We start from the raw sequence: 26,285 nt of genomic DNA on the forward strand, positions 1-26,285 counted from the left end.
AAGGAGAGCCAGTGGCCTCCCTCATCACAAGGAGAGAGATGGAGAGGAGAGGCTGCACGATACAGATGGAAAACCTAGGTGGCAATTATGGGATGTCAGGAGAGAGCACTGTACAGAGGAGAAGGGGCCTTCTGGCGACCCATGAAGGATTGGGAGATCCGGGTCAGTGTGGGCAGACGTGGCTTCTGACTGCCATTCACGTGTTACCAAGAAGCCATTCTCCCCTGGGGTCCCTTTTCTCTGACATTGCAGTAGTGCAGCAGGAGGGTGTAGGTGTGCACGTCCCTATCCATGCCTGCTGTGAAAAAGAACTCATTTATTGATCTCCTGCTGTGTGCCAGCACTATGCCAGATTCTTTGTCAGTATTACCTCATTGAATCCTCAAGGTAACCCTTGAGGTGTTATTGCCATTTTACAGATATAGGAACTGACTCTCAGAGAGGTTAAGTAATTTGTTCAAGGTCACACAGCTAGTTAGAAGCAGAAGTAGGATTTGAACTCAAGTCTTTCCTATTCTAAAGACTTTGTTCTCTCCACTCTGCTGTGTAGAGCATTTGGCTCCCAGCTTCCTGAACCTGATCTCCTTCTAGCCCCTGGGGTTCTGGAGGGATTTATATGACATTGTTGCTGCCTTCATCATTAGAAGGCTGTCACTGGGGTGACAGAGAACAGCAGATATGGAGCTGTCACAACGGGAAAAATGAGGTGACGAGGAAGGCACTTCATCACTGCAGCTAGATTAGAGGCGGCCACAGCTCCGCCTGGCAAAAGACTCCCTGTCATAGTTCTGCTTCAGCTGTGTCCCCAGACTCGTCCTAGCCCCCCTCTTCAAGCAGGTAGAATCCAGGCCTCAAAATCCACTGCTGTTTCTGAAGGATGAAGAGACCTTTATGGAAAGGGGCCAACCCATCATCTCTAGAACTGACCAAGGAATCAGTAGAGCAGTGCTCCTTAGCATTTGGGGGTCATAGACCCCACTGAGGATCTGATACAAGCTATGGACCTTCTCTCCCGAAAAATGCACCCATACGCTCACGCTCACACATGTGCACACAAACACACAATTTCAGGTATTTTCCAGGCTCTTCAGTACATCTGTGGACTCGAGATTAAGTAGGCTTTTTCTCTCTGGAGATGCTGGGGTAATATGTTTATGATAAGCACAGTTGCTGACTGTGTTTACCCTTCTGACCCTTTCCATGTCCTGCAGCTCCTGGAGGAAGCAAAGGAAACGTATCAATAACTCAGATCCAGTAATTGCTTTTCAAGAATGTCTTTGGAGAGGTTGAAGCCCCAGGCCACAGGAGAGATTTGGCTTCTATGTATTTAAATTGTTCAGAGTCCTTCATGTCTATCAGGGCGTGGGTGGGCTGCCTGGACGCTGAGGAGTGGCTCTGTGTCTAAAAATCTGCCAGGATGCTGGCTCCCGGAACCCTGGGAGTTCCTCCTTGCACTGGATTCACTGGAGAATGCTTTGGAGGAGAAAGCCCATTGCAAGGCCCTGAGGTCCTCCGCCTCCTCTGGAAGTTCCTGTCCCTCCCTGGCGGGAAGCACGTGCGCTCTTAATAGAGCTGCCTAATCACTTGTTTAAACTAGACATTTGGTGCGTAATGACTCCTGGCTGGGATCAGAAAAAGCCATCAGCCATCCTCTGCAGGGACCAGACCTGCCGGATGTGGTTTCATTGGCTGGAGGAGCAAGGGGTCGTTCTCCCTAAGGCAGTGCCCACTGTGTGGGAGCCCAGAGATGGGGGAACTTCTTAAGTTTGGGCAAAGACAGCTGACACCTTGCTCCCTTCCTTACCTCTTCTCCTGCTCCTGGACACAGGGTGATCCCAGAATGTGATGGAATGAGAAGGTGGAGAGGCAGAGCACCTGGGGTTGTTTCCCAGCTCTGCTAGGGGCACTCCAAGGGCAGCTTCTGGGACCAGTCTCCTGTGCACCTGACTTGCCACCCAGCTGGAAGAGACAGAAAATCTGCCAGTACCTTAGGCTTCCCAGGCTCTGGGGTATGGCTAGAAAGCCAGCAGATTTGCTATTTGCCCAGAGTTTTGAGATCTGGGGAGAGAGATGCTGGAGAAATATAAGCTACAGCTGAGTTAATTATTATTATTATTTTTATCATTATTACAGACGAGACTGTTCCCCTGTTAATTCCCTGGGAAAATGACTGGAAACGAGCTGGCACTACCCAGGCCTTGAGCCCAGGAGAGCAAGCAATGGCAAAATAACAGCCTCCAAATCTGCTCCTCTCTTAGCTGGTTCACCTGGCCGGGCACCGTGCCTCTCCCCAACACACAAGTGCACACACACAGACACATGCACACAAACACATGTGCAGCCCACGCTGCTCCAGCAGAAGGGAGGGTACATAGCCCCTGGAGCACTTGTTCTTATCTCGGTGGAAGAAAACTGGCCAGGCTATATAGCAGAGCCCTGTGAGAGTTGGGGGAAAGACCCTCTGCTTTAGTTGTTCTGGAGATTTCTGTTGATAAGCACTTTTGCACACATCCATCCCATAGGCTCCCTCACAGCCTGGCAGTTGGTGTGCTGAAGAGTGAGGGCTCAGCATCACACAGTGCTGGACCTGGATCATGGCTCCTACATGTACTAGCTGTGGGACCTGGGCAAGTTGCTTAACTTCTCTGAGCCTCCATTTCCTCTTCAGTAAATATAACTGCCACTCTCAGGGGGTTGTTATGTGGGTCAGATAAGAATTAAGCTTTGTGAAAGGCCCAGTACAGAGTAAGTATTCAATGAAGTTTACCTACTAAAATTCAGAGCAGATATTCTTATCCCCATTTTACAAGTGAGAAGAAACTGGGGCTCTGTGAGATAGTCCCATCGCTGGTAAGTGGTGGAGCTGGGATTAGAATGCTGCTGTTTCCCTGGGAGATTTACATGGTGGCAGTATGGACTTGGGCATCGTCGAGTTGGCCCTTTGCCCTCCCGCTGCTGCCAGCTCTGTCCTCCCTGGCCTGCCTGCACACATGGCCACCCCTCTGGGGACTTCTCAAAGGGGTCACCTGGACAGCACCTGCAGCTGTGGCTCAGTCTCTGCCAGGTGGGGGTGAGGGAGTGGGGATGGGTAGAGGAGACCCGGAAGCCAGAAGGAAGCATCAGGGCCTGGTGGGGGCAGGGAGAGGATGGTGATGGATGAGAGCAAAGTGGAGGAGGGGTGAGAAGAGGGGGGAGCGTTAAGAAAAGAAGTGGAGGCTGGGAGAAGACACAGACCCCACAGCTGGCTCCTGAGGAGCCCCATGGCTGGACTCGTCTGGCTCCGTTTGCTGAGACTACTGAATGCACCTTCCAAGAGGAGCTTCCTGTTGGGTAACAGTAAAACATCCTTAAGCTTGGTGGCAAATCCAGCCATTAAATTTACTTTTCAAACATAATGTGATTGAGTTTATGGTACATGAATTATATCTCAATGCTGCTATTTATATATAATTATGTAATAATTATATATACATGTATATACATATATATATACCTACATATGCATATACATGCATATGTATAAGTTTATATATATATAAAATGGGGTTGTCAAGAACACTGGTTCTTGCCCCTTCCTAGTTGTATGAGCTTGGGCCCAAGGCTTAACTTCTTTTAGTCTCAGTTCCTTCATCTAAGGATTAAAAGAGGTGATGAGTGGCAAGTCCCTGGCAGAGAAAAAGCCCTTAATGAAATTAGCTAATTGTTTTGCATCTGTTTTAGCTGGACAAGGTGTATGCCATTGCCCCTAGTTTAGGATTAAGGAAACTGAGCCCAAGAGAACTGTCTACAGGTCTGGAGGGCAGGCACTGGGTAGAGCTCGGTGAACGTTTGCAGAGTGAAAGGCGTTTCGCCCCTTGCTGGCACAGCTCTGGGCACCTGAAGAGGCTGAGGAGGGAGGCCCTGTGGCCCAGGGGCCAGCTGGATCCCAGGGGGACAGTGGGCCTCCCCAGAACCGCTGGGGCTGGGCTGGACTCCCCTAGGCTTGCTCGCACGGGAGGAACTCTCACAAGCCAGGAGCTGAGAGGGCTGCCAGGGAAGGGAGGCCTCAGGGTGGGGTCCTTGGCAGGCACGCGAGCCCCAGACACGCTTCCGCAGCCGGGAGGCAGGAGCCTGGGTGGGCTCCCTCTTGGGGCAGATGAGCTAAAATGCAGTTTCTTGGCAAGACATGCCTTTTTATTTCCACCTCTCTCTCACCCAGGAAGTTCTTCCCCACATCCAGCCACAGCAGCCTATGGTCTTTCATCTGGTTTCCTGACCTCTGGTCCTTAGAGGAGATGGACTTGGCTTCAGGTCCCAGCCACACACTCTCCCTGAGGCGGCCAGGAGGACAGGTTGGACCCCCTGAACATGCCAGCATGTTCTCAGCGCTTGGGTGTGACCTTTCACGAGGCACATTCACACATTCTAGGTGTGGTGGGTTAGGAGGTCAGGGTCCTGGAGAATGCCTAGTCCCACCCCAGCTTCACCCTGGAATTATCTTCCTAGCTGGGCGCCTGGAGTGGAACCCATTCCGAAGGTTGAAACAGGAAAAAATCACCAACCTTAAGAGGTAACAGGGAGCAGTGTTGTGAACCTCGGCCTCTGCAGTCAGCCTGTCTGGGCTTGCTTCTCTGCTACATACTACTTACAAGATCCTCCTGGGCAGGCTTCGTCATATCGGTAAGCCTCACTTTCCTTATCTGTAGAATGGGGCTGCCAGAAGTTCCTACTCTGAGGGTGTGGGGGGATTCAGTGAGACCCTGCATGGGAAACACTGAGCTTGGTGCCGAGTAGATACTGAAGCTCGGGTTGGAGGCCTGGCCCTGAGATAGCGTGCTGAGAGTGCCCTGTGAATGGTGATGCACACACGGGGTCAGTGCTGACGATCATACCGCCCAGACTGCAGCCAGCAGACCTTATGCCAGGGCCTGATGCTTGGGCTAGGGGGAGCAGGCAATCACAGTTGGGGTCCCCCTATGTTCAGTGAATGCATTCATGAAGCAGCAAGGAGGCCAGAAAAAAACAAAGAAGAGAAAAGAAACCCCAGCAAATTCTCCTCTGTCCTCCCCCAGCTCTGCAGCTCCTGGGGGAACTGAGCTGCATAATACAATGGGATTTAATAAAATGCCTTTAACTCACAAAGTTTGTCTGCTGCCAGCTCCTTAATTAAATTGCCTAATGCTGCTTTGCGATGGCAGCACAAACTCTTGTGTTTAAAGAGCACGGTGTTGCCATGGCACTCCCCCGACAGGACGAGCCAGCTGTGGAGGAGCATGCAGATGAGACATGGGGCCTGGCCCCTGCCCGCAGTATCCAACACACACGCACACACACACACACACACACGCACACGCACACACACACACACACTCTCTCTCTCTCTCTCTCTCTCTTTGCCCGCAGTATCCAACACACACGCACACACACACACTCTCTCTCTCTCTCTCTCTCTCTCTGCCCGCAGTATCCAACACACACACACACACACACACACACACACACGCACACACACACACACTCTCTCTCTCTCTCTCTCTCTCTCTCTCTGCAATAGACTCTGGTCTGGTTTTCCTGGGAAAGGATTTAATCCTTGCTAAGAATGCTGAGCCGAGGCTTTAGAAAGAGGAGACTCGGGGCCATCTGAGCAGAGCAGAGCTGGCCAACTGGTATGGCAGTGGGTCCCAGGCCCAGCCCTGCGAGGCTGGGCAGCCAGGTGTCTCCCTAGCCGCCCGCTCCTACAGCAAGCAGCTGCCTCCATTTCCCCCGGTGCACCATCCAAATCCACTTGTCTATGTGTGATGAGACCCAAGAAGGGTGGGTAACACTGGACGAGAGTCTGATTGGTTTGATGAGAAAGGGGGTATGTTTTTTCACACATGGAGGGCGGAGGAAAGAAACTCACTTGCTTATGGATTTTTCCTTTAGATGCAGTGTTTCTCAGCCCTAGCTTCACAGTAACACCAGTTGGATATTTTTCCCAATATTTTATTATGAAAAATTTCAAATATACAGCAAAGTTGAAGGAATTTTACCGTGAGCAATCATATACCCACTACCTAGATTCTACCATTAACCTTTTATGAGACTTGCTTTATCACATCTCTTTCCATCTATCCATCAATCCATCTTATTTTTGGTGCATTTTTAAGTAAATTGCAGACATTAGTACACTTTTCCCTAAATACTTTAACAACTATGGAGTTCAACTTTATTTTACTGTTTTGTTTTTCTTTTGGTGTAAAATTTACATACAAAGAAATTCTGGGGAGTTTTAATTCCATGCCTGCATTGTACCCCCAGAGATTGATTTTAACTGGTCTGGAGTGGGATGTAGGCATCAGTATATTTTAAAAGATCCCCATATGAATCTATGGTGCAGCCAGAGTTGGAAAACAGAGATAACAGGAGACAAAGGATTGTAATTTTTTTCTCCTAAGGAGAATGTGGAGCTCTGGTTGACCTGTCCCCTGCCTATCCTTCCAACCCCACTCCCCTTCCCCCCGGCACTCTCCGTGCATACATCACATGTCCATGTTTATGCTTCTGTTAGGATGGATCTCTGTGTACATGTGAATCCACTCGTTCTCATGTTAGCCTTATAAGGTCTCATATGTCCCAATGGCAAAATCCATTTCTGTTTCGGATATTGAATAAGTCACAGAGATGAAGCCAAACAAGTTCTCTTATGATGATCAGGGTACTATGATGACCAGGATTGTGGCAGCAGTGGATGAGGGATAATGATGCTAGTGGAGGGTGTTCAAAGTGATGTGTGGTGATGACAGTGAGCGAGGGGGTCCTAGTGATCACAGCTGAGGACAATGATGACAATGGGGTGGTGACATGGATGGAGATGGTGTGCTGCAGGTGGGATGACCACCGTGCTGGTAAATCTCAGGTGACAGCATCATGGTGGTGGTTATCATGTTGATGCTGCTGATGTTTTCCTTCCTGTGAGGGCGGCGTGCAAACAGATGCTCATTCGCCACGCGGATACACATCTGGGAAGAATGTTGGTTGTCGTATGGCAGGAAGCTAGCTTGGTCCCCCCATTTGAGAACCCCACTGCTGCAAGGTGCAGCTCCTTCCAAATTTCTGAGAGGCCACCTGAGAACCTTATTCCCCCCTGGAGCCCTGGAAGAGGCCCCGACAGAGAGGCAGCAGCCCCACATTTAGCCACCCTGTTCCGTTGCACTTTAACAAGACAGCTCCAGCATTAAGTATGAGTGGATCATTAGGAACGTTTATTTAAGATGAACAGCTCTGAGCCAGCCGGACTTGGGATGCCAGCCATCCCATGATCGATAGAGATTTTATTTGCTGCCTGCGTGGTTTCCTGTTCCTTTCATGCCTGGTAAGCTTGAGGGAGGAGAGAGGAAAGTGCTCTGGTTCCTCTCTTAACCCAGGCAGTAGAGGGCAAAGGAATGCAAAACCCCAGCACTCCTATCTCTCACCACAGTACTTAGCTGGCACCCCTCTGCATTGTCCTGGGCTACTGGGATGAGAATGAGGTTGGGATGCTAAGATATACTACTTTAAGTATATATATATCAAATATATATTAATATGTATATATGAATAAGCCCAGGAATTGATGCTGAAAAATACCTTAATAATGTTGTCCAACCCTTTCACTTTACAGATGAGAAACCTAGGGCCAAGTGGGCAACAAATAAAATCTCTGTTGAGAACGACAATAAAAATACTCTTCATGTATGTAATATCTCTAATGAGGCAAAGACACCTCACACCTGTGATCTGATTGGATCACAGCCCTGTGAGCTGGCAAGGAACTTCCTTCCTACCCATCTGACAGCTCCTGAGTCGATCCCAGATCGTTTCCATAGCAGTGAGCCTAGGTGGTATTTGTGTAGCACTCACAGCTCATAGCGTATTTCACACTCATGTTTTCATTAGATCTGAACCAGATCTCTGGACAGAAAAGATGGAAGGAACTAGTCTTATCCCCATTTTTCAGAGGTGAAAACTGAGGTTCATGGAGGTTAAGCATTTTGCCAACCTTGCACAGTTAGTAAGTGGTAGAGTGGGAACCAGAATCCAGGATCCCAGCATGAGTTTACTGGGGCTGCCGTATCAAAGTACTACAAACTGGACTGGATGGCTTAAATAACAGAAACTTAATTGTCTCAGGTTCTGGAGGCTAGAAGTCTGAAATCAGTGTGTCAGAAGGGCGGCAGGACCAGGCTGTGGTCTTTCTGAAACCTGTAGGGGAGACTCCTTCTTTGCCTCTCCCAGGCTCGGGTCCTGGCTTCCCTGGCTCGCAGCTGCAGCACTTCAATCACGATCTCCATCACCACATTGAATTCTTCCTGTGTCTCTGTGTCTGTGTCCAAATTTCCCTCTTCTTATAAGAACACCAGTCATTGGATTAGGGCCCACCCTAACCCAGTATAACCGCATCTTTACTTGATTACATCTGCAAAGACCCTGTTTCCAAATTAAGGTCACGTTCACAGGTTCTGGGAGTGGGACTTCACTGTATCTTTGGCGGGGTGGGGGGGGGGCACAATTCAATACATAACGATCCCTGACCTAAGCCAGTGGCCTTCCACAATGCAGTTTGCATCCTGTGCTCCATCCCATTCATTTTCTCCTCCTCGTCTTCTGCTACCAAGGACGAGGTGCTCCCCTCTCCTGCAATGCAGAAAGTGGGGCTCTGGCTCGGAGCACTTTTCATCATCTGCTCTTCCCAAATGATTACAAGCTACTAAGGTGGACTCATGAAATATGGGCAGGCTTTTTGTCCTTTTTATTCCCAGACAGTAAAAATCATTAAGGCTCGCTCTTAATTAGTTTCATTTCGAAGCTTCTAAATATTGATTTAACCTACACTCCTTTGTACTTGCTGCAGTCACTGAATTATGCCTGTTATTGATCATGAGATGGAAGTGCTTCTATCCACTGGGCTCCGGGCCCTGGAAGGCACTGGTCCCCCAGTGGGTGTGTGGGGCTCAGAAGGCATTGATGGGCTTGGAGGAAAGAAGCCCCTGCCAGATTGGAAAGGGCCTTCCCTTAAAGAAGGGCTGTTCAGCTTAGGCTAGGGGCCAGTTTCTTTCTCTTGGGTTGGCCCAGGCTCAAGGGAATTTGAATAAGAAGTCAGCTGGAAATCTCCCATTCCATTCTGGGCCTGAAGAGAGCTGGGCAGTGGGAGCTGGAGGAGGGTGATGTGGGGTCGGAGTGTAGAGCATGGGCTTTGGCAGCCAGCCAGACCTTGTCTGAGTCCTGGCTTTACCAGCTGGATGTTCTTGTGCAAGGTACCTACCTATCCTCCACATCTGTGAAATGGGGCTAGTAATCCCCATATCTTACTGTGGTTTTGAGCATTGAGTGCAACCACTCATTTCAGAGCCCAGCCCAAGGCCCGGCTCATAGGCAGTCCTTGGCCAATGGCTACCATTTTTAACATTGCCGTCCCACTGAGAAAGTAAGTCTGGACTTGGAGGCACACTGTCTTTTAGCCCTGGCTCCATTACTTGTTTGCTGTATGATCTTGGGCAAGTCACTTAATATCTTTTCCATTAAAATGGGGATAATGGCATCTATGACCTTGCAAGGCTATTGTGAATATCACACAGGATCGTGGAGATGGAAGAATTTAAATTGCAAGGTGCATCCAGTCATAATAGATATTATTGATGGCTATAGTATCATTGCCTTAGATGCCCTCTTGGCTGCCCTCTACCTCCAATATCATGTCCAGACTGTTCTGGCTCCAGCCTGCTGCTCCAGCCTCTTCACATCGCCTACACTCTTGGAAACTAAGGGGGACCACTCAGTTCTTGGAGTTCACTTCATCATTTTTATCCCAGGACCTTTGCTCCTGGTGTCCCCAGTATGTATAGAATGGTCTTCTACCATCTGTGCATCTGCTGACCTAGGCAACACTTCCCTGGGAGGTTTTTTTTACAACAACTTTATTGAAGTACATTGCATACCATCAAATCTACCCATTTTTAGTGTATAATTCAATGACTTCTAGAAATTTCCTCGCAGAATTGTGTTTTCTCCTCCAGACTATGCCCCTGTTGTCCTTGGTAAGTACTTCTGTGACAATTCTTATCATACTTTAGTAGAGTGTTTTGTTTTGTTTTGTTTTTAAATTTGTGACTCCCGCCTGCCCTCCCCATGACCTTGTATCCCTATCTCCTCACAGTGCCAGCATACAGTCAGGGCTCTATTAATGCTCATTGGGTAGAGAGCTTCCTTGTGGCCGGGACAGAGAAGGTGAGAGGGGTCTGGAAAACTCAACTCTTATCTATCAGGATAATGATAAGGAGTTCATCATACACATAGGTTTTTTTTTTTTTTTTAATAACTTTTTATTTATTTATTTATTTATTTTTGGCTACACTGGGTCTTCGTTGCTGTGTGCAGGCTTTTTCTAGTTGCAGTGGGCGGGCTTCTCATTGCAGTGGCTTCCCTTGTTGCAGAGCATGGGCTCTAGGCGTGTGGGCTCAGTAGTTGTGGCTCCTGGGCTCTAGTGCACAGGCTCAGTAGTTGTGGCATGTGGGCTCAGTAGTTGTGGCTCGTGGTCTCTGGAGTGCAGGCTCAGTAGTTGTGGCGCATGGGCTTTGTTGCTCTGCAGCATGTGGGATCTTCCCAGACCAGGGCTCGAACCTGTGTCCCCTGCATTGGCAGGCGGATTCTTAACCACTGCGCCACCAGGGAAGTCCCCACGTAGTTTTAATTGAGCGTTCCTAGCGGGCACTGTTCTCGTTTACAGAATTCTAATCTCATCTGGAGGGTCCTTGGAGGTTATCTAGTCCAGTGATTCTCCATGCGCATACATCAGATTCGCCTGGAGGGTTTGCTCAACCACAGGTAACTAGGCCCCGCCCTCTGAGTTCCTGATTCCGGAGGTCTGGGGTGGGCTTGAGAATCTGCACATCTAACAGGTTTCCAAGTGATGCTGATACTGCTGGTTCAGGGACCTCAGCTTTAGAACCACTGCTCTAGCCCAGCCTCCTCATTTCACAGATGAGGAGCCCGAGGGCTAGAGAAGTAAGAGGACACACTCCAAGGTCTGTCCCAGGCCAGAACTAGAACCCAGCCCTGTCCTGTCCCATGTCCTCTACCACCAGTTCTCATGCCCTGACCTCTCCTTCCCACCCTGACTTCAGAGAAGCTGGATAGGGGCACAGAAGGTCGGATAGGGCTTCTGACAAATGCTCTCCACAGGCCTGACCCTGAGCTGGGGAGGGATGATGGGGGGGCTGCTGAGGGAAAGGCCAGCGGGGCCGAGGAGGGGAGCAGGGGAAGAGGAGGGCCACGGGAGGGGGAGCGCGTGAAGGCGTGGGCAGGGCAGGCCTGGAGGAGGCGATGAGGACTGACAGGCCATTCTTACTGCAGTTGGGGATGGGAAAAAACCCACTGCAGGGCCTCAGCTGCAGCCATTTATCTCTCAGGCCTGCCCGAGACAGCTGACAGAAGGAGAAGGCAGTGAGCCACTCCGAGACCAAGGCTCCTTCCGCCTCGTGATTTATCTCTGAGCTTCATCTGGCAAACCTGCTGATGAAACGAGTCTCCTTTTCTCTCTGCCTCATCAATTTTCATTCTGATTTCATTTTCTTTTTCCGTTAGAAGAGCTTTGGCCTTTCTCCTTGTTTAACTGGTCTGTTCCCCATTTGCTCTGCCTCTTTCTCCTCAGGCCCCCAGGCCCCAAACCCTCTCCCCAGGCACTCCTCCCACACCCACCCCTACCATGCCTTGGTGCTTCTCTCACTACTAGTTCTGGACTCCTGAGTCACAGAGTTGCCCTCGAGGGGCTCACAGTCTGAGAGAGGAGTTGAGCATCACAGTGGATATGGGTTCTTCAAGGATGGGGGAAGGAGCAAGGGATTGATTAGTGGGGCGTGGGTGGTGGTCAGGGAAGACTTCAAAGAGGGGCAGTGTGAGCTGAGACTTAAGAGATGGGAATACACAAGCGGTGACAGGGACTTATGGGCAAGGCCCCTGCATGTGCAAAGGCACGGGGGCAGGAAAGAGCATTGCTTGCATCTCTCTGAAGCCTTCCCTCTCCTTCCGCTGCACCTAACTCCCAGGGATCCACTGTGTCTGAAGGGCTGCAGGAGGGAGCCTTTCAAGAATGCTGCAGGGTCTGCCCAGCACCCCCGGCTAACTCTAGGAAGGGCAGGGAGAATTATAGGGAGAGAGGCGGGAGAGGCTCGAGGTCAGTAGCTGGGCTTGGCTGCCCCTCTGGCTTGCGCCTATGGCCAGTGTGGAATGTCCTCAGGCTGCGGTCAAGCTGGGACATTTAGAGCTCTGCTAGGAGGGGGCCCTCTCGACCCTTCCAAGGAGCACCTGGGCAAACAGAGGAGCTGCTCACCTAAGCCAGGAAGAGTGAGCTGTTGGGTGAGAGTGTGTCAGACATTGGTGATCTGTAAATGAACTGAGTTCTAGAGCCTTCTCGAGTCCTAAAGACTAGAACTGGACCCTGGTTGGAGGCCCCGGGGAGTGCTTAAAGTTGACCCAGGAGAGGGCAGCTCCGTCAGGAAGGAGTGTCAGACTTAGACGGAAGGGTTCCTAGGAGAGGCTGCCTGCGTGAGAGGCCACATGACCATAGACAGGCCGTCTGGTGCGGGCCCGGTACACAGGTGGCCTGGAAGCCAGGGACTGTGCCTCAGACAGACCGAGGTAGATGAAAAGGGAAGAGCGCTCCAGTGAGCGCCAGGCACTTAGCAGGCATCATTCTTGCAGATTTCTCCCCATGAGGTAGGCTCTCTCCCTGCATTAGGAGGAATCTGAGTAAGGATGCTTGAGGTCATACAGCCAGCACCAGGATTCAGATGCAGAGCTGACTCCAAAGCCCTCCTTTGAACCGCTAACCTAAGATCTCAGAGTGTCCACAGGATTTCCAGAGGGGGCGCCTGAGGGAGCTCCAGAGGGGGCGGATCATCGTAGGGTGGAATCCAGAGGCAGAAAGTTAAGTCAGAAGTGCCTTCTCCGTCAAAGGAAGGGCTACAGTGGCCATGCAGCGGCCAGAGCCAGGGCAGGGGAGCCCGGGTGTGTGCCTACAGGAGGTGCGTTCTGGGTCTCCTTCACGAGGCCAGACTCAGGTCCACCTTCTCTTCCGGAGCTCCAAAGCAACCAGCCCCCTTCTGTTCTCGTGCCCTGCCCTTCCTTGCCTTTCTTTCTCTCCTTCCACAGGTATCTTCTGAGCTCCTACCGTGTGCCAGACTGTTGGAGGAACTGGCAACTTGGAGCACAGTTCTTCCCCCGAGGGCCTCACAGTCTGGAAGGAAAGACAGACAGACAAGTAAACAGCCAGTGGATGATGGAGGGACGCTGAGGCACCAGAGGAAGGAGCCCAGGAGAGGCATGGAGGGGTCAGAGAAGGTTTCCTGAGGATGGGCAGATAGTCAGCAGAAGGCTGGCGGCGTGTGGCGGTGGAGCTCAGCCTGGCGCTGCTCTCCAGGCCCCTGCAAAGCTGGCTCCACTCCCCTGAAGCCTCTTTGGTGCAGTGCAACCAGACAAAAATGACTGTGGGCTACCTACTGGCGCCCTCCACTCCTACTTAAGAAATAACGAGGCAGGCTCCCTTCCAGGCAGTAGAATTGCAACACCCTCTGTCCAGGGCCAGTCCAGAGACCTGGGAATGTAGATATTTCTTCCTGGGAACAAGTCCCTTCCCTCCCGGGCCAGGAAAGGGTTTTTACTGGAACTGACTCTTCTCACTCCAGAGGGGAGGGGAGGGCAAGGGTAGACAAGAGAAACCTCATCCTTTCACCAGGAGATGCCCTCTCATTTTTCTCCCTTCTCTCCTCCAGTCTCCCCAGTATCCTCCACTCTTGGAATTCAGCTTCTGGCACCAGAATCATGGAAATAGAAAGGGCTGGTGTATGAGACACAGCTGGGTTCACACTCAGGCTCTTCCACATTCTAGCTGTGGCACCTGGGTCTGATCCCTTGTCTCCACTGAGCTTGAGGTTTCTCTTCTAAAAAGTACCTACTTACAGGGTTGTTGGGAGGATGGGATGAGGTATCTCTAAAGTGGCCAGCAAATAGAAATCCTGCACATAGAAGGCACTTGGGGGCGTCGTATCTTCCCTCTGACACTTTGATTTATGTCATCCTTCCAGCGGCATCAACTAGAGTTGAAGGGACTCACCTCACTCAAAGAGAGAGGCTCTGCAGACTCATCATTTTCAAGCTTTTATAGCTGCGACTCAAGGGCAAAAATGCACGATTTTGCATCACATCTGTCTGTACACAGGTGTGTGTGTGTGTATGTGTGTGTAGAACAGAGGGGAAAAATTTCTCAAAACAACACTTAATCTAGCTACATACAATGCACTCTATTTTCTATTTCATTTTTTTAATGTATATTGTTATCCACTTTAAACTGTTTTCATGACCCACTAATGGGTTGCGATTCATAGTTCATGGCTGTAGAACACCTCCCACCCTTACCAGGAAATTCTGCACTGCACTAGGCTCTGAGAAGACAAAAATAAATAACAAACCATCCTTTCCTCCAGGAGCTCACAGCCTGGTTGAGAACACAGGCTCTCAGAATGACAATAAGGAAGGTGCTGTTACCGTGGAGGTCTGTTCAGAGTCTCTGGGACTGCGGTGGGTGTCACCACCCTTCTAGGAGGGCCTCTGGGAACATGTCACAGAGGAGGTGGCATTTGGGATGGGTTTTTATGGCTGAAGAGGAGTTTGATAGTTGAAGTTGGGGAGAGGTTTTGCTGGTTGAGTGAGAGGCCCGAGGAGGAGAAGGAAATAGCAAGTCTAGTCTAGGAGGAGCATGAGGTGCCTGGGAACGAGCGGGTCACTCAAGGGTGAGGAGGCCGCTGTGAGAGTCAAGACAAGAAATGAAAAGGGCACGTTAGCGTGAGCACTGTGGTGGGTGTGTGTGAGGTGGGAGAGGGACGCGTCACCATGGCGGAGATTTCCAGTCTTGGAGACTGGTGGATGGCAGTGCCTCCTGAGCAGGTTTGGTAGGAGATGTTGGGCTTGGGACAAGTTGAGTGTGCGGATCCTCTGAAATGGGCAAGTGGAGAGGTCTGGGGCAGTTAGAAGTGAGTCTGGGTCTCTCCTTCCTGGTCACTCCCCCATTTGTCCTCTGCCTGGTGCCCCAGATTCTGTAATCAGATTACCTAGGGGTCTGGCAACAAAAAGGGGCCAGCAGTGCTGCCCCAGGAGGTGGCCAAGACCCAGCAGGGCTTTGGGGAAGGGCTGCCAGGAGGTTATCTTGCCATCTTCTTGCCTCAAGGCAGCATGACACTCACAGGCCCAAGTCATAGGATTCCAACCGGAGAGGGGACCCTAGGGCGTAGAGCAATTTCTAGATATGGGAATGGTAAAACAAGAAAGAGGAATAAGAGGAATCAGTCTCCCTTCCTGGAGATCGCTGATTAAGTGTGAGACCCTGAGAAGCTATAGCCACTATGAAGCAGGAGGATGAATTAAGTGAATTTCAGGTCTGAGGTTCTGGTGTTCCCTAAAGCCAGAGTCAACCGTTTCCAAAGACCCTGGTTCCAAGTTGCGATGGAGAAGGAAGGGGAATTCTGGGTTTAAAAGATGAAACTGATTGATGATGATAGAAGTCAGGACAATGGTTAACTCCAGGTGGGGGCTGGACATTTACTGGGAAGGGCCACATAGGAACCTCGGGAGGGCTGGAAATACTTAATATCTTGCTATGGGTGGTGGTTGTACTGGTATCTACTAAGGTAGAAATTCATCAAGCTGTGCACTTGGGATTCGTGCCATTTATATACTCTCCTGTACGTAAGTTATACCATAATAGAAAGAAAAAGTTTCCGACGATAGGTGAGAGATGAGAAGTAGGGGCTAAGATGGGAGGAGAGGCAATGGTGAAGGGGGCAATGAAGGCAACTAACAGGCACGTCATAGACCTTGCATCCTGGCTCCTCACAGCAGTTCTGTGAGAGGGTCTCATCCTCATTTCCCAGCTTGGGTCGTCTAACTTTGTCCAAGGTCACGCAGTGAGCGGCAGAGCCAGACTCAAACTCTGATCACAGAGCCCAGGCTCCTTCCACTCCACCACTCCTCCTTTGCATAAGTTATTTATGGAATTCAGACTCTGGAAGACTAGATAAATGCTGAGGTCTCCTCCAGCTCTGAGGTCCTGGCTGTCTGTGATTAAATGAGAGGTGGGAGTGAGGGGCCATGCTCACCTCTCGGGAGGAGCCGGAGGCCAGGTGTACAGATGGAGCGATGGCCTCCCCCACCTCTGCATCCCCCAACCCAGCGCTTATCTGCTGGTGAGGAGGCTGGAGTTTATCAATGCTACACTCAATTATGCTGCCCATCTGTCTCCGCGGCTCAGGGGGACCTGGCACTGAAGCAGCAGGGAAGGCCAGGCAATTGATCACTGCCGAGCTGTTCCTCCCTCCGGAGGGCTCCCAGCTCAGGGCGGCTGGGCAGAGGCTGTGGGGAGGGGAGAGGAGTTGGGGGAGGGAGAGGCTCTGCATCCACCAGCCACCTGGAGGAGCAACGCTGTCAGTGCTGGCAGGAGCTCGGGACTGTCCTGGGGGCAGGGCCAGAGATGGAGGAAAGAGAGAAGAGCAGCTCCGGCTCCTGATGTCAGCTTCTCCAAAATTCTTCATTTAGGGCTTTGCCAAGGGTTGGAGTTTAATGGGGAGTGTACGGGATCAATTCCATACTTTCTGCTAAATCCAGAGCTGCTGCCGGGAGGAGGTGGGTCCGTTGGGGCTTGCAGAGCCAGCCCTTCCAAGAGAAACTTTGCTCCTGCAGTGGGCAACCCTGTTTCCCCTGCCACTGACGGTCATGGCTCCAGCTGTCCCTGAACAAAGAGGAGCGCCCAGCCCCCAATCCGAAGGCAGGCTGAGGTCTCTGTGCAGCCTGCTGGCTCTGTCTGTCCCTGTGCTTCCAGGCCCAGCCACACACACAGAGGAACAGGGTCTTCCCCGTGTATCCCCCAGGGAAGTCACTCTAGCCAGAAATCAAGGAATGGTGTCTGAGGGGCCCCCACAGGTAGCATCGGGGAGGAGGAGCAGAGGACCCATTCATCTGTGAAAGGATGGCACCTGAAGTAGGCATTCGGGGCCACCAGCCCTGCACTCTGCTCCTGTAAGGCGGGCATTGAGCTGCCAGGCAGTGAACCTTGGCTGGGCTGGTGGGGCAGGTTACAGAGTCAAAGACCTGGGTTTGAACTCTGACCCCACCACGTCAGAAGCTGTGCAAACTCTGACGTGTCAATTAACCTCTCCTTGCTTCAGTTGCTTCCCCTGTAAAATGAGACTAAACAATCCCTTCTCTGTCTGCACACAGGGTTGATGGGAGAGTTACACACTTCACAATTTGTATCCACTCACCAGTACCCTCTGCATGCTCAATCCTACACTTGGCTCACTGGGAACACAAAAAGCATGCAAGACATAGCCCCTACTGCAAAGAGCTTGAAATCCAGTTGGGGAAAACGTACACGTGATAGTCTGAACTCCCGCTCACCCCGGGAGATTATAGATAAAAGACAATTAGCTTTCTCTGCAGCTCCCGCTCCCAGCAGAAATTGCTAATCAAGCCTGCATGAGTGGGCCATGTGCAAGACAGCCTTAAGTGGTGATGGCAGGTGAGTGGGCAGCTCTGAGTTCTATCTTGGAAGGGGCTGTGTGCTCAGCAGTGAGGGGGAGGACTTGTCTGGGCCTTTGCCAAGCCTTGGGACCAGAGGTGCGTACAAACGTGAGTCATCCAGCCGCTGCCCGTCTCTGGGCCTCTGGATGCCGAGCGCCGGCCCGAGGCTCCTGGCTGAGGGGCTGGAGCTCTGGCTCACCACCCGCCCCCCAGCCCAGCCACAGGGGCAAGGAAGAGGGTGAGCCTGGAGTGGAGGGAAAGGCGAATCTCTGGATGTTTTTGTTTTTTGTTTTTTGTGTTTTTTTTTAAATTTTATTTATTTATTTTTGGCTGTGTTGGGTCTTCGTTTCTGTGTGAGGGCTTTCTCCAGTTGTGGCAAGCGGGGGCCACTCTTCATCGCGGTGTCTCTGGATGTTTTTAATGAACTTTTAAATGGCTTCTCGATCCCATCCATATAGCTGAGCATCGGTAGGACAAAGGTGCCAGGACACAGGTGTTGGAGGAGGAGCCTGGGGCTCGGGCAAGGTCTGAAGGCCCTCTCCACCCACCGCAGCCTCTCTCCCCTTACGCACTGTCTTGGGCTCTCCTAATCATTTTGCATTTTTGGTCCTGCCAGAGTGGCACTCTTAAAGGTGTGACGTTTTATCTAGTCCTGCTCACAGCTCCCCATCCCACCTGGGGGCGACACTGGGCCCACAGTGGGCAAGCTTAATAGGGGCTTGTTGAGCCCTGGGCTCCAACTTCTATCCCCCCCTAAGAAGTCCTATTGCTGGGGAGCCTCCCAACCCTGGGAGATGAAAGAGAACTAAGCCTTGCTGAGCTCTCTGTGTGTACCACACCCGGTTCCTTTCATCCCAATGACAAGCTCGTTTTACACATGAGGAACAGATGCTCAGAGCAGTGAACTTTCCCCAGGGTGCTCTGGTAGGAAGTGGTAAGTAATAGTAAGATCTCTTTGCTGGTGGGTTCTACTTTCTTGGGTGAGACCTGGGCAGGAGGCAGGAGCCTCTGGTGTGTACGTGTGGCAGGACCCCAGCCCTAGCTCCGTGACAGGGCCATCCCAGGACTCAGCTTGTCCCTGCTGCCTCTCCACTCACATAGCACACGGCAGAACCCCACCACTCTTCCTGACCGCCGCTCACCGGCCTGGGTGGCTGAGTACTCCAGGCTCCCCTCTGCACGTGGATGTGGGTGTGCATGAGTGTGTGCACGTGTGTTTGCCCTGAGTTTTACGTGTCAGTGTACACACACCCCCACGCAAAACCTCTGTGCATTTTAAGTCATGTTGTTTTTCCCACCTTCAGAAATAGCTGCAGAGGAAGGTGGGAAGTAGTCAAATGTAAACAGGCATGCCGCTCCCTTGCTCAAGGGAGGCCTCCAACTGCTCCCCTCCCCGGCCCCAGCATCCTGGAAGTGGGATGAGGTGGGCAAAGAGCCCCGCTGGCCAGCTGAGAGACACTTGCCTGGAAGGTGGTGGAAGACACAGCTCCCAGCTTCCTGCAGCTCCCTGATAAGGAGTCATCTCCTCAGGGGACAAGAATGGGCACCCAGCCTGCTGCTTCAGCAGCCAGTACAGCTCAGGGTATCCAGGGTAGGGTCGGGCCAGATCTGGGGGCAGAGAAGTACAGTGTAAATGGCACAACCTCTGAATTCCTGTCTCCTGACATTTACCAGCTGTATGGTTTGAGCCAAATTCTTTAACCTCTTCCAAACCTCAGTTTCTTCATCTGCAAACTGGAGGTATTAATGCTTATCTTGTAGACTCTTTATGAGGGTTAAATGAAATAAGACATAGTCTTTGAAAGGTCCTGGCAAATAGCAGGCATTCAATAACTGTGCACTCCCCTGATGTCTGCAGCTGGAAAACTACCCAGTCAGACCTCCACTCAGGAGTCAGACTAGGCCCAGGGGCCCCCTTTGGTTCCCCCATCTTGGTTCTAGGCCAAGGCTGGACTTTCGTCTAGGGCAAAGCATCCTAGCCATGGGTTCTTCTAGAGAACCAGGATTGATTGTCCATACCCGGGAGGAAGGAACAGCAGAGGCTTGGATTCTAGATTGGAGTTGGGGTAGGGACCCAACCTCCTGGAGGAAGGGGCCCTAGGACCATAGAGATTGATTTATACGATAAACCCTCACTGGGCACCTGTCCTGGGCTACAAACATGATGATGAGCGAGACAGGTCCCCAGTTGGGGAGACATTTCCACATGATGTGATCAGGGCTGTGACAGAAGAAAGCATGGGGTACTGCGAGAGCACAAGGCAGGCCCCTTAGTCATCCAGGGGTGGGGAGGGTTAGAAGCAGCTTTCTGTAGGAGGTGACTGACCTTAGGTTGAGTCTTGAAGAACAACTGGGAGTTGTCTGGGAGACAGGAGGGGGGGTGTACGGTAAATTTGACCTGAAAGGTTGGTCACAGTGACTCAGTAGGATGGCAAAAGCCAGGAGAATTGGCTGAGGCCAGATCACATATGGTCAGGACTGACTGAGGTGCTCAGACCCAGGCTTCTTAAACCCACCACCTCCTCCTGGCAGTTTGGGTAGGCTACAGGGGAAGGGAAAGCCCCTGCCTCCAGGTAGGGAACTTGGCAAAAGCCAAAGCTGTCCCCTATCCCCAGAGAGCCTAAGCAGACCCCAAGTGACCACCCCACTTCCCCAGCCTGTCTGGGTGTGGGGTCAGGGTCCACTGCCTTTCAACTTTCAAAGTCCTGGGAGTGCACCCTGGAATTTAGAAGCCACGTTTGTTTCTAACACCCTCTACCCACACTGCTCAGAGGGATGTCTGAAAACTGTCACTTTATTTCCCATTTACTCAGTGAGGAGAGATGTGAGGAAGGTTGGAGAATCTACTCCACATCTCTCTGGGCTCAGAAGGACTCTGAAGATGACAATTTCAGCCATCCCCTCTCCTCCACACACACACACACACCTTCTGCGAGTTATCCTGGAAGCTTCCAAGGCTCAATCTCTTGCCCTTTCCTTGAAGACTCCCAGTCTCTCCCCCAGCAGATCAAAGAAAAGGACAGCAAAGCCTAAGGACTGTAGGACAGAATCCAGGAGCCCTGGCTCTGATCTTGTCCACCCCTCTCAGCTCCTTTGACCTCTTGAGTCAAACAGGGGAGACACAGGAGGAGGGAGTAGATTCTGCTTCTCTGCAACCTCCTTAACTCTGCATCCTCTTCTTCCAGGGCTGCCCCGATGGGGCATGGCAATGAGTGAGCAGACCAAGCCCCAGTGGACAAGGATGGACAGCCGCACCCGGGAGGGCAGGAAATGGTGCCCACCCATCCCCGCATAGAATGACTGCCCAGGGAGAGTGGTTCCCCGGGCCCTGGCAGGGCTGCTGACCCTCAGCCTGCAAACCGCTAAGAGCACAAGGACTCCAGACTCTTCTTGTGAATGGTCCCCTGCCCTGCAGCTCCACCATGAGGCTGCTTGTGGCCCCCCTCTTGCTAGCTTGGGTGGCTGGTGCCATTGCCACTGTGCCCGTGGTACCTTGGCACGTGCCCTGCCCCCCTCGGTGTGCCTGCCAGATCCGGCCCTGGTATACACCCCTATCGTCCTACCGCGAGGCCACCACGGTGGACTGCAATGACCTATTCCTGACAGCTGTGCCCCCGGCGCTGCCCGCAGGCACGCAGACCCTGCTGCTACAGAGCAACGGCATCATCCGCGTGGACCAGAGTGAGCTCGGCTACCTGGCCAATCTCACAGAGCTGGACCTGTCCCAGAACAGCTTTTCAGACACCCGAGACTGTGATTTCCGTGCCCTGCCCCAGCTGCTGAGCCTGCACCTGGAGGAGAACCAGCTGACCCGGCTGGAGGACCACAGCTTTGCAGGGCTGGCCAGCCTTCAGGAACTCTATCTCAACCACAACCAGCTCTACCGCATCGCCCCAAGGGCCTTCGCTGGCCTCAGCAACCTGCTGCGGCTACACCTCAACTCCAACCTGCTGAGGGCCGTGGACAGCCGCTGGTTCGAGATGCTGCCCAGCCTGGAGATCCTCATGATCGGCGGCAACAAAGTGGACGCCATCTTGGACATGAACTTCCGGCCCCTGGCCAACCTGCGCAGCCTGGTGCTCGCAGGCATGAACCTGCGGGAGATCTCTGACTACGCCCTGGAGGGGCTTCAAAGCCTGGAGAGCCTCTCCTTCTATGACAACCTGCTGGCCCGGGTACCCCGGCGGGCGCTGGAGCAGGTGCCTGGGCTCAAGTTCCTAGACCTGAACAAGAACCCGCTCCAGCGGGTGGGGCCCGGGGACTTTGCCAACATGTTGCACCTCAAGGAGCTGGGGCTGAACAACATGGAGGAACTGGTTTCCATTGACAAGTTTGCCCTGGTCAACCTCCCTGAGCTGACCAAGCTGGACATCACCAACAACCCCCGGCTGTCCTTCATCCACCCCCGCGCCTTCCATCACCTGCCCCAGATGGAGACCCTCATGCTCAACAACAATGCTCTCAGTGCCTTGCACCAGCAGACAGTGGAGTCCCTGCCCAACCTGCAGGAGGTGGGTCTCCATGGCAACCCCATCCGCTGTGACTGTGTCATCCGCTGGGCCAATGCCACGGGCACCCACGTCCGCTTCATCGAGCCTCAGTCCACCCTGTGTGCCGAGCCACCAGACCTCCAGCGCCGCCCAGTGCGGGAGGTGCCCTTCCGGGAGATGACGGACCACTGCCTGCCCCTCATCTCCCCCCGCAGCTTCCCCGCCAGCCTCCAGGTGGCCAGTGGAGAGAGCCTGGTGCTGCACTGCCGGGCGCTGGCTGAACCAGAACCCGAGATCTACTGGGTCACTCCAGCTGGGGTTCGACTGACGGCTGCCCGGGCAGGCAGGAAGTACCGGGTGTACCCTGAGGGGACCCTGGAGCTGCGGAGGGTGACAGCGGAAGAGGCAGGGCTGTACACCTGTGTGGCCCAGAACCTGGTAGGGGCTGACACTAAGACGGTTAGTGTGGCTGTTGGCCGGGCTCCCCTGCAGCCAGGCAGAGGCAAGGGATGGGGTCTGGAACTCCAGGTGCAGGAGACTCACCCCTATCACATCCTGCTGTCTTGGGTCTCCCCACCCAACACAGTCTCCACCAACCTCACCTGGTCCAGTGCCTCCACCCTCCAGGGCCACAGGGCCACTGCTCTGGCCCGCCTGCCACGGGGTACCCACAGCTACAACATCACCCGCCTCCTTCAGGCCACGGAGTACTGGGCCTGCCTGCAAGTGGCCTTTGCTGATGCCCACACCCAGTTGGCATGTGTATGGGCCAGGACTAAAGAGGCCACTCCTTGTCACAGAGCCTTAGGGGACCAACCTGGGCTCATAGCCATCCTGGCTCTCACCATCCTCCTGCTGGCAGCCGGGCTGGCAGCCCACCTTGGCAGTGGCCAGCCCAGGCAGGGAGTGGGTGGGCGGCCTCTCCTTCCAGCCTGGGCTTTCTGGGGCTGGAGCACCCCCTCAGCCCGGGTGGTATCTGCACCCCTTGTCCTGCACTGGAATCCGGGGAGGAAGCTGCCCAGGTCCTCAGAAGGGGAGACGCTGTCACCACCATTGTCGCAAAATTCCTGAAGCTCAGCCTGTTCTCAGCAGTAGAGAAATAACTAGGACTACTTTTTACCAAAAGGGAAGCAATCTGGGCTAGGTACCCTGCCAGGAAAGTAACATGGACCCACATGCTTGCGGCCTGGCAGCTGGACCAAGACAGCCAGCTTTGTGGCCCTAGGGGGATGCTCCTGCAGCCTCCAGAAACTGCCCTTACCTTCTGGGGGCCCCTCCGCTGCCATTCTGAGGAGCATCTCCAAGGAACAGGAAGGACTGTGGCTAAAGCTGCCCACCTCCCCAGTTGTCTGTGTGCCCAGAGGCTCCTGGGCTTGGATGTCCCCTGCCTGTGTCCTCAGGCCCTTGGCCCACAGGATGCACCCCCTCCTCTTCTCTGTCTCTGTACAGTCTCAGTTGCTTGCTCTTTCCCCTTCTGGGCAAGAGCTGAAGGAGGCCTCTCCTCCCCACCTCGGGGGACTGCTCCCAAAGTGGGGCCCCAGTTGGATGAGAAGGACATGTGGGAGAGGGATGCCCAGGAACGCCTCTTCCCGGCACCCGGTCTGCACTCTGAGGTTGACTTTCTATAGGCAATTTTGTACCTTTGTGGAGAAATGTGTCACCTCCTCCCAACCCAATTCACTCTTTTCTCCTGTTTTGTAAAAAATAAAAATAAATAAGAATAACAATAATAAGGGGAGGGGAAGGAAACAAAAGAAAAATAATCCTTTGAATACTGAGTATAACTAAAGAGCTCTCTGCTCTGAATCTCTTCAAAGCCTGAGGGTGACAGAAAGAGGGGCTGGATTGGGAGAGGAGGGAGGGGAGAGAGAGGAACGTGGTACTCGAGAGCACAGGTTTTCCCTTTAGGTTTGAATTCTGACCTGTCAGGCGCCTCTGGGCCTGCTCCCCAAAGGGCCTGGAGACCTGGAGAAGAGGGACAAAGAGCAGGAGAGGCTGACAAGAGAGGAAAGAAGAGACAAGGAGAGGGTGGGAGAGGAAAATGGAGGAAAACCTGGAGATGGAGAGAGTGGAAATTTCCATCACCCAATGTTGTCACCCCTTCTCTTTCTGTGATAAGCAATTAACATGCCAGTGCATAGGAAGCACTTCCCATCCTATTTCTAATTAAACAAACCCAAGAGGCAGAGTCATGCAGAGAATTGCAGATCATCGAGACAGCAAGAACTTGGGCTCACTGGGGCAGGAGGGGGTTGTGGGGTGATGGAGGATTTGGGGAGGGGAGGGCTGTGGGACAAGAAAATTGCTGCATTTATCTTTCTGGTCCATTTCAGTATAATCTGCAATGAGCCTGGCTTGCTTTTGCAGTATTTTTTTTTTCATGGATTGACTTCTTAGGACCAAATGTGAAGAGAAACATCTGTTGGAAAAGCAGCAGAGCCAAGGGGAGGGGCTGCTGTGGCCAGCCGAAGGACGGTTCCAGAGCAAAAGGCCGCTGGGCCACAGGTCTTGTTTCTGAGATGGGTCTCTTGAGACCAAAAAGAAGCAACACGTGAACCTGACGTCTCCTGCGCTACAGACACGTTTAGCAGACGCGTAGGAAGCGGGGTCTAAGTCACCCTAAGGTTGCAAATGTAGACACAGGTGGAAGCCAGACCAATAGAGCATCAGGCCCCATGGAACCTAGAAAGAGAACACTCACCCCAAGCCAGAGGATGCTGCTGCTCCCTCGGTAAGCACAACGAGACCAGGGTTCCCTGAAGACCTTCAGCAAACTGCCACTTTAGAAGCCTTTTCCTCTTGGGCAGAAGGGTCCTCACACATCAGCCTGCATCAGAATCCCCTGAGGGCTGGCTGAACACAGACGGCTGGTCCTACCCCCAGAGTTTCTGATCCGGATTTGGGTGGGATCTGAGAATTGCATTTCTAACAAGTTTTCGGCTGATGTCGATGCTGCTGGTCTGGGGACCCCACGTGCAGAACCATGGAGCTCCAGCCTGCGGTGGCTAGAACGTCTCACTTCCTCTGCTCAGGGTCCCGGCTTTTTTATAGACAGCAGTACAGGTTATGGTCCCGTGAGAGACTTGGGGAGGGGCTGGAGGATGGTCCCTCAGCTCCTCCCCCCTCTACTGCTGGGCTACTCGGCCCCATTTCAAAATGACAGCCCACTGCCCTGAGTCACCAGGCTCCATCCACATGTGCTCTTTCCCATGGGCAACTTACATGTTCTTTAGGGGAGGGAGCTGGGAAAGCTTTGGGACCATCATAGCCAAGTTCCGGGCAGCCACGCCAACTAACTGGGGCTGGCCTGTGGGATCCAGCCTATTTGCCATTGGTGAGGGTTCATCCTCTGTGATCCAGAGGCTCTGTGGGGAAGAGGCAGGCCAGGGCCTGTGCTGATCATGGAAAACTGAAGTTAGAAATCAACGCCTCTCCTGTCTAGGATGAAGGGCAGGTGCTGCCTTTCTTGATGGGCCCACATGGCAAAGAGCATCCTGGTGCTGGTCCCGTAAGCACCCAGAGCCCTGTAAAGCCTGTGAGCCCTGCAACCCTCTCCCATCAACTCCTCCCCTACCACCCCAGAACTCCTCTAAGACCTCAGGGCTGGGTCATAGCAACCCAAAAAGTGACCCCAGCACACCTTAGATCCTGCAAGCACGAAATACTTGTACCTGTGGTTGGAGGATGGAAAGGCTGGAAGTTGAAAGACATCTTTGCTACCCTCCTTTCCCGAAGACTCCTCGGTTATAGGCAGGAAGCCCTGAGGGAACCGTGGAAGCTGTGAGCCCTGAGGAAAAGGGCTGCAGCTCTGGCTCCCAGTTTCCATGTCCTCAGGGGCTCCCTGCACCGAGCCCTTGAAAATGAATCCCTTCTTGGTGGGGAAAGGCAGTTACGGTGATTTAGCCCTTCTCTCAGATGAATTCCCTGGTCCTGAGCATGTGGCTGCCCCAGAGAAGTGAGGTGAGCTGGGGAAAGGATGTGAGTGAGTGGCCTCTTTTCTCCTGGAAAGAGAGCTGAGCTGCAGGGCCGTAGCCAGTTGCGGAGGGGGAGGAATGGCACTTTGGGGTTGCTGTGTCCTAGAATAGCTAGAAACTGAGCAAATGAGAGCAAGCAGCCTCTCGCCTGGTACAGAGCTGGGCACGTGGCTCAGGTGTGTTGCAACCAGGTGAGAGGACAGTGGGACCATGCCCTGCATGTCTGTTAACGCAGCCGAAGTGGCATTCGAAGTCT

The 26,285-nt window shown here is 52.8% G+C and overlaps 1 protein-coding gene across 3 annotated transcripts in view; it reads left to right on the forward strand.

The window, feature by feature from the left end:
* The window catches only part of LRRN2 (leucine rich repeat neuronal 2), a 62,694-nt gene extending 38,904 nt beyond the window's left edge, over positions 1-23,790 (forward strand). Inside the window, exons 1-3 of one of the 3 annotated variants that reach the window (XM_082432410.1) lie at positions 12,046-13,325; positions 14,079-14,212; positions 20,751-23,790. In XM_082432410.1, coding sequence (XP_082288536.1) covers positions 20,988-23,126 — 2,139 coding nt within the window. In that variant the 5' untranslated portion in view covers positions 12,046-13,325; positions 14,079-14,212; positions 20,751-20,987 and the 3' untranslated portion in view covers positions 23,127-23,790. Of the gene's footprint in view, positions 1-12,045; positions 13,326-14,078; positions 14,213-20,750 lie in introns of those variants that run through there. The other 2 variants (XM_082432409.1, XM_082432408.1) reach the window with 2 other exon arrangements.
* The last annotated feature ends 2,495 nt before the right edge of the window (positions 23,791-26,285 follow it).

Source organism: Balaenoptera physalus, assembly GCF_965194825.1.
Source record: "Balaenoptera physalus genome assembly, chromosome: 1".
Lineage (NCBI taxonomy): Eukaryota > Metazoa > Chordata > Mammalia > Artiodactyla > Balaenopteridae > Balaenoptera > Balaenoptera physalus.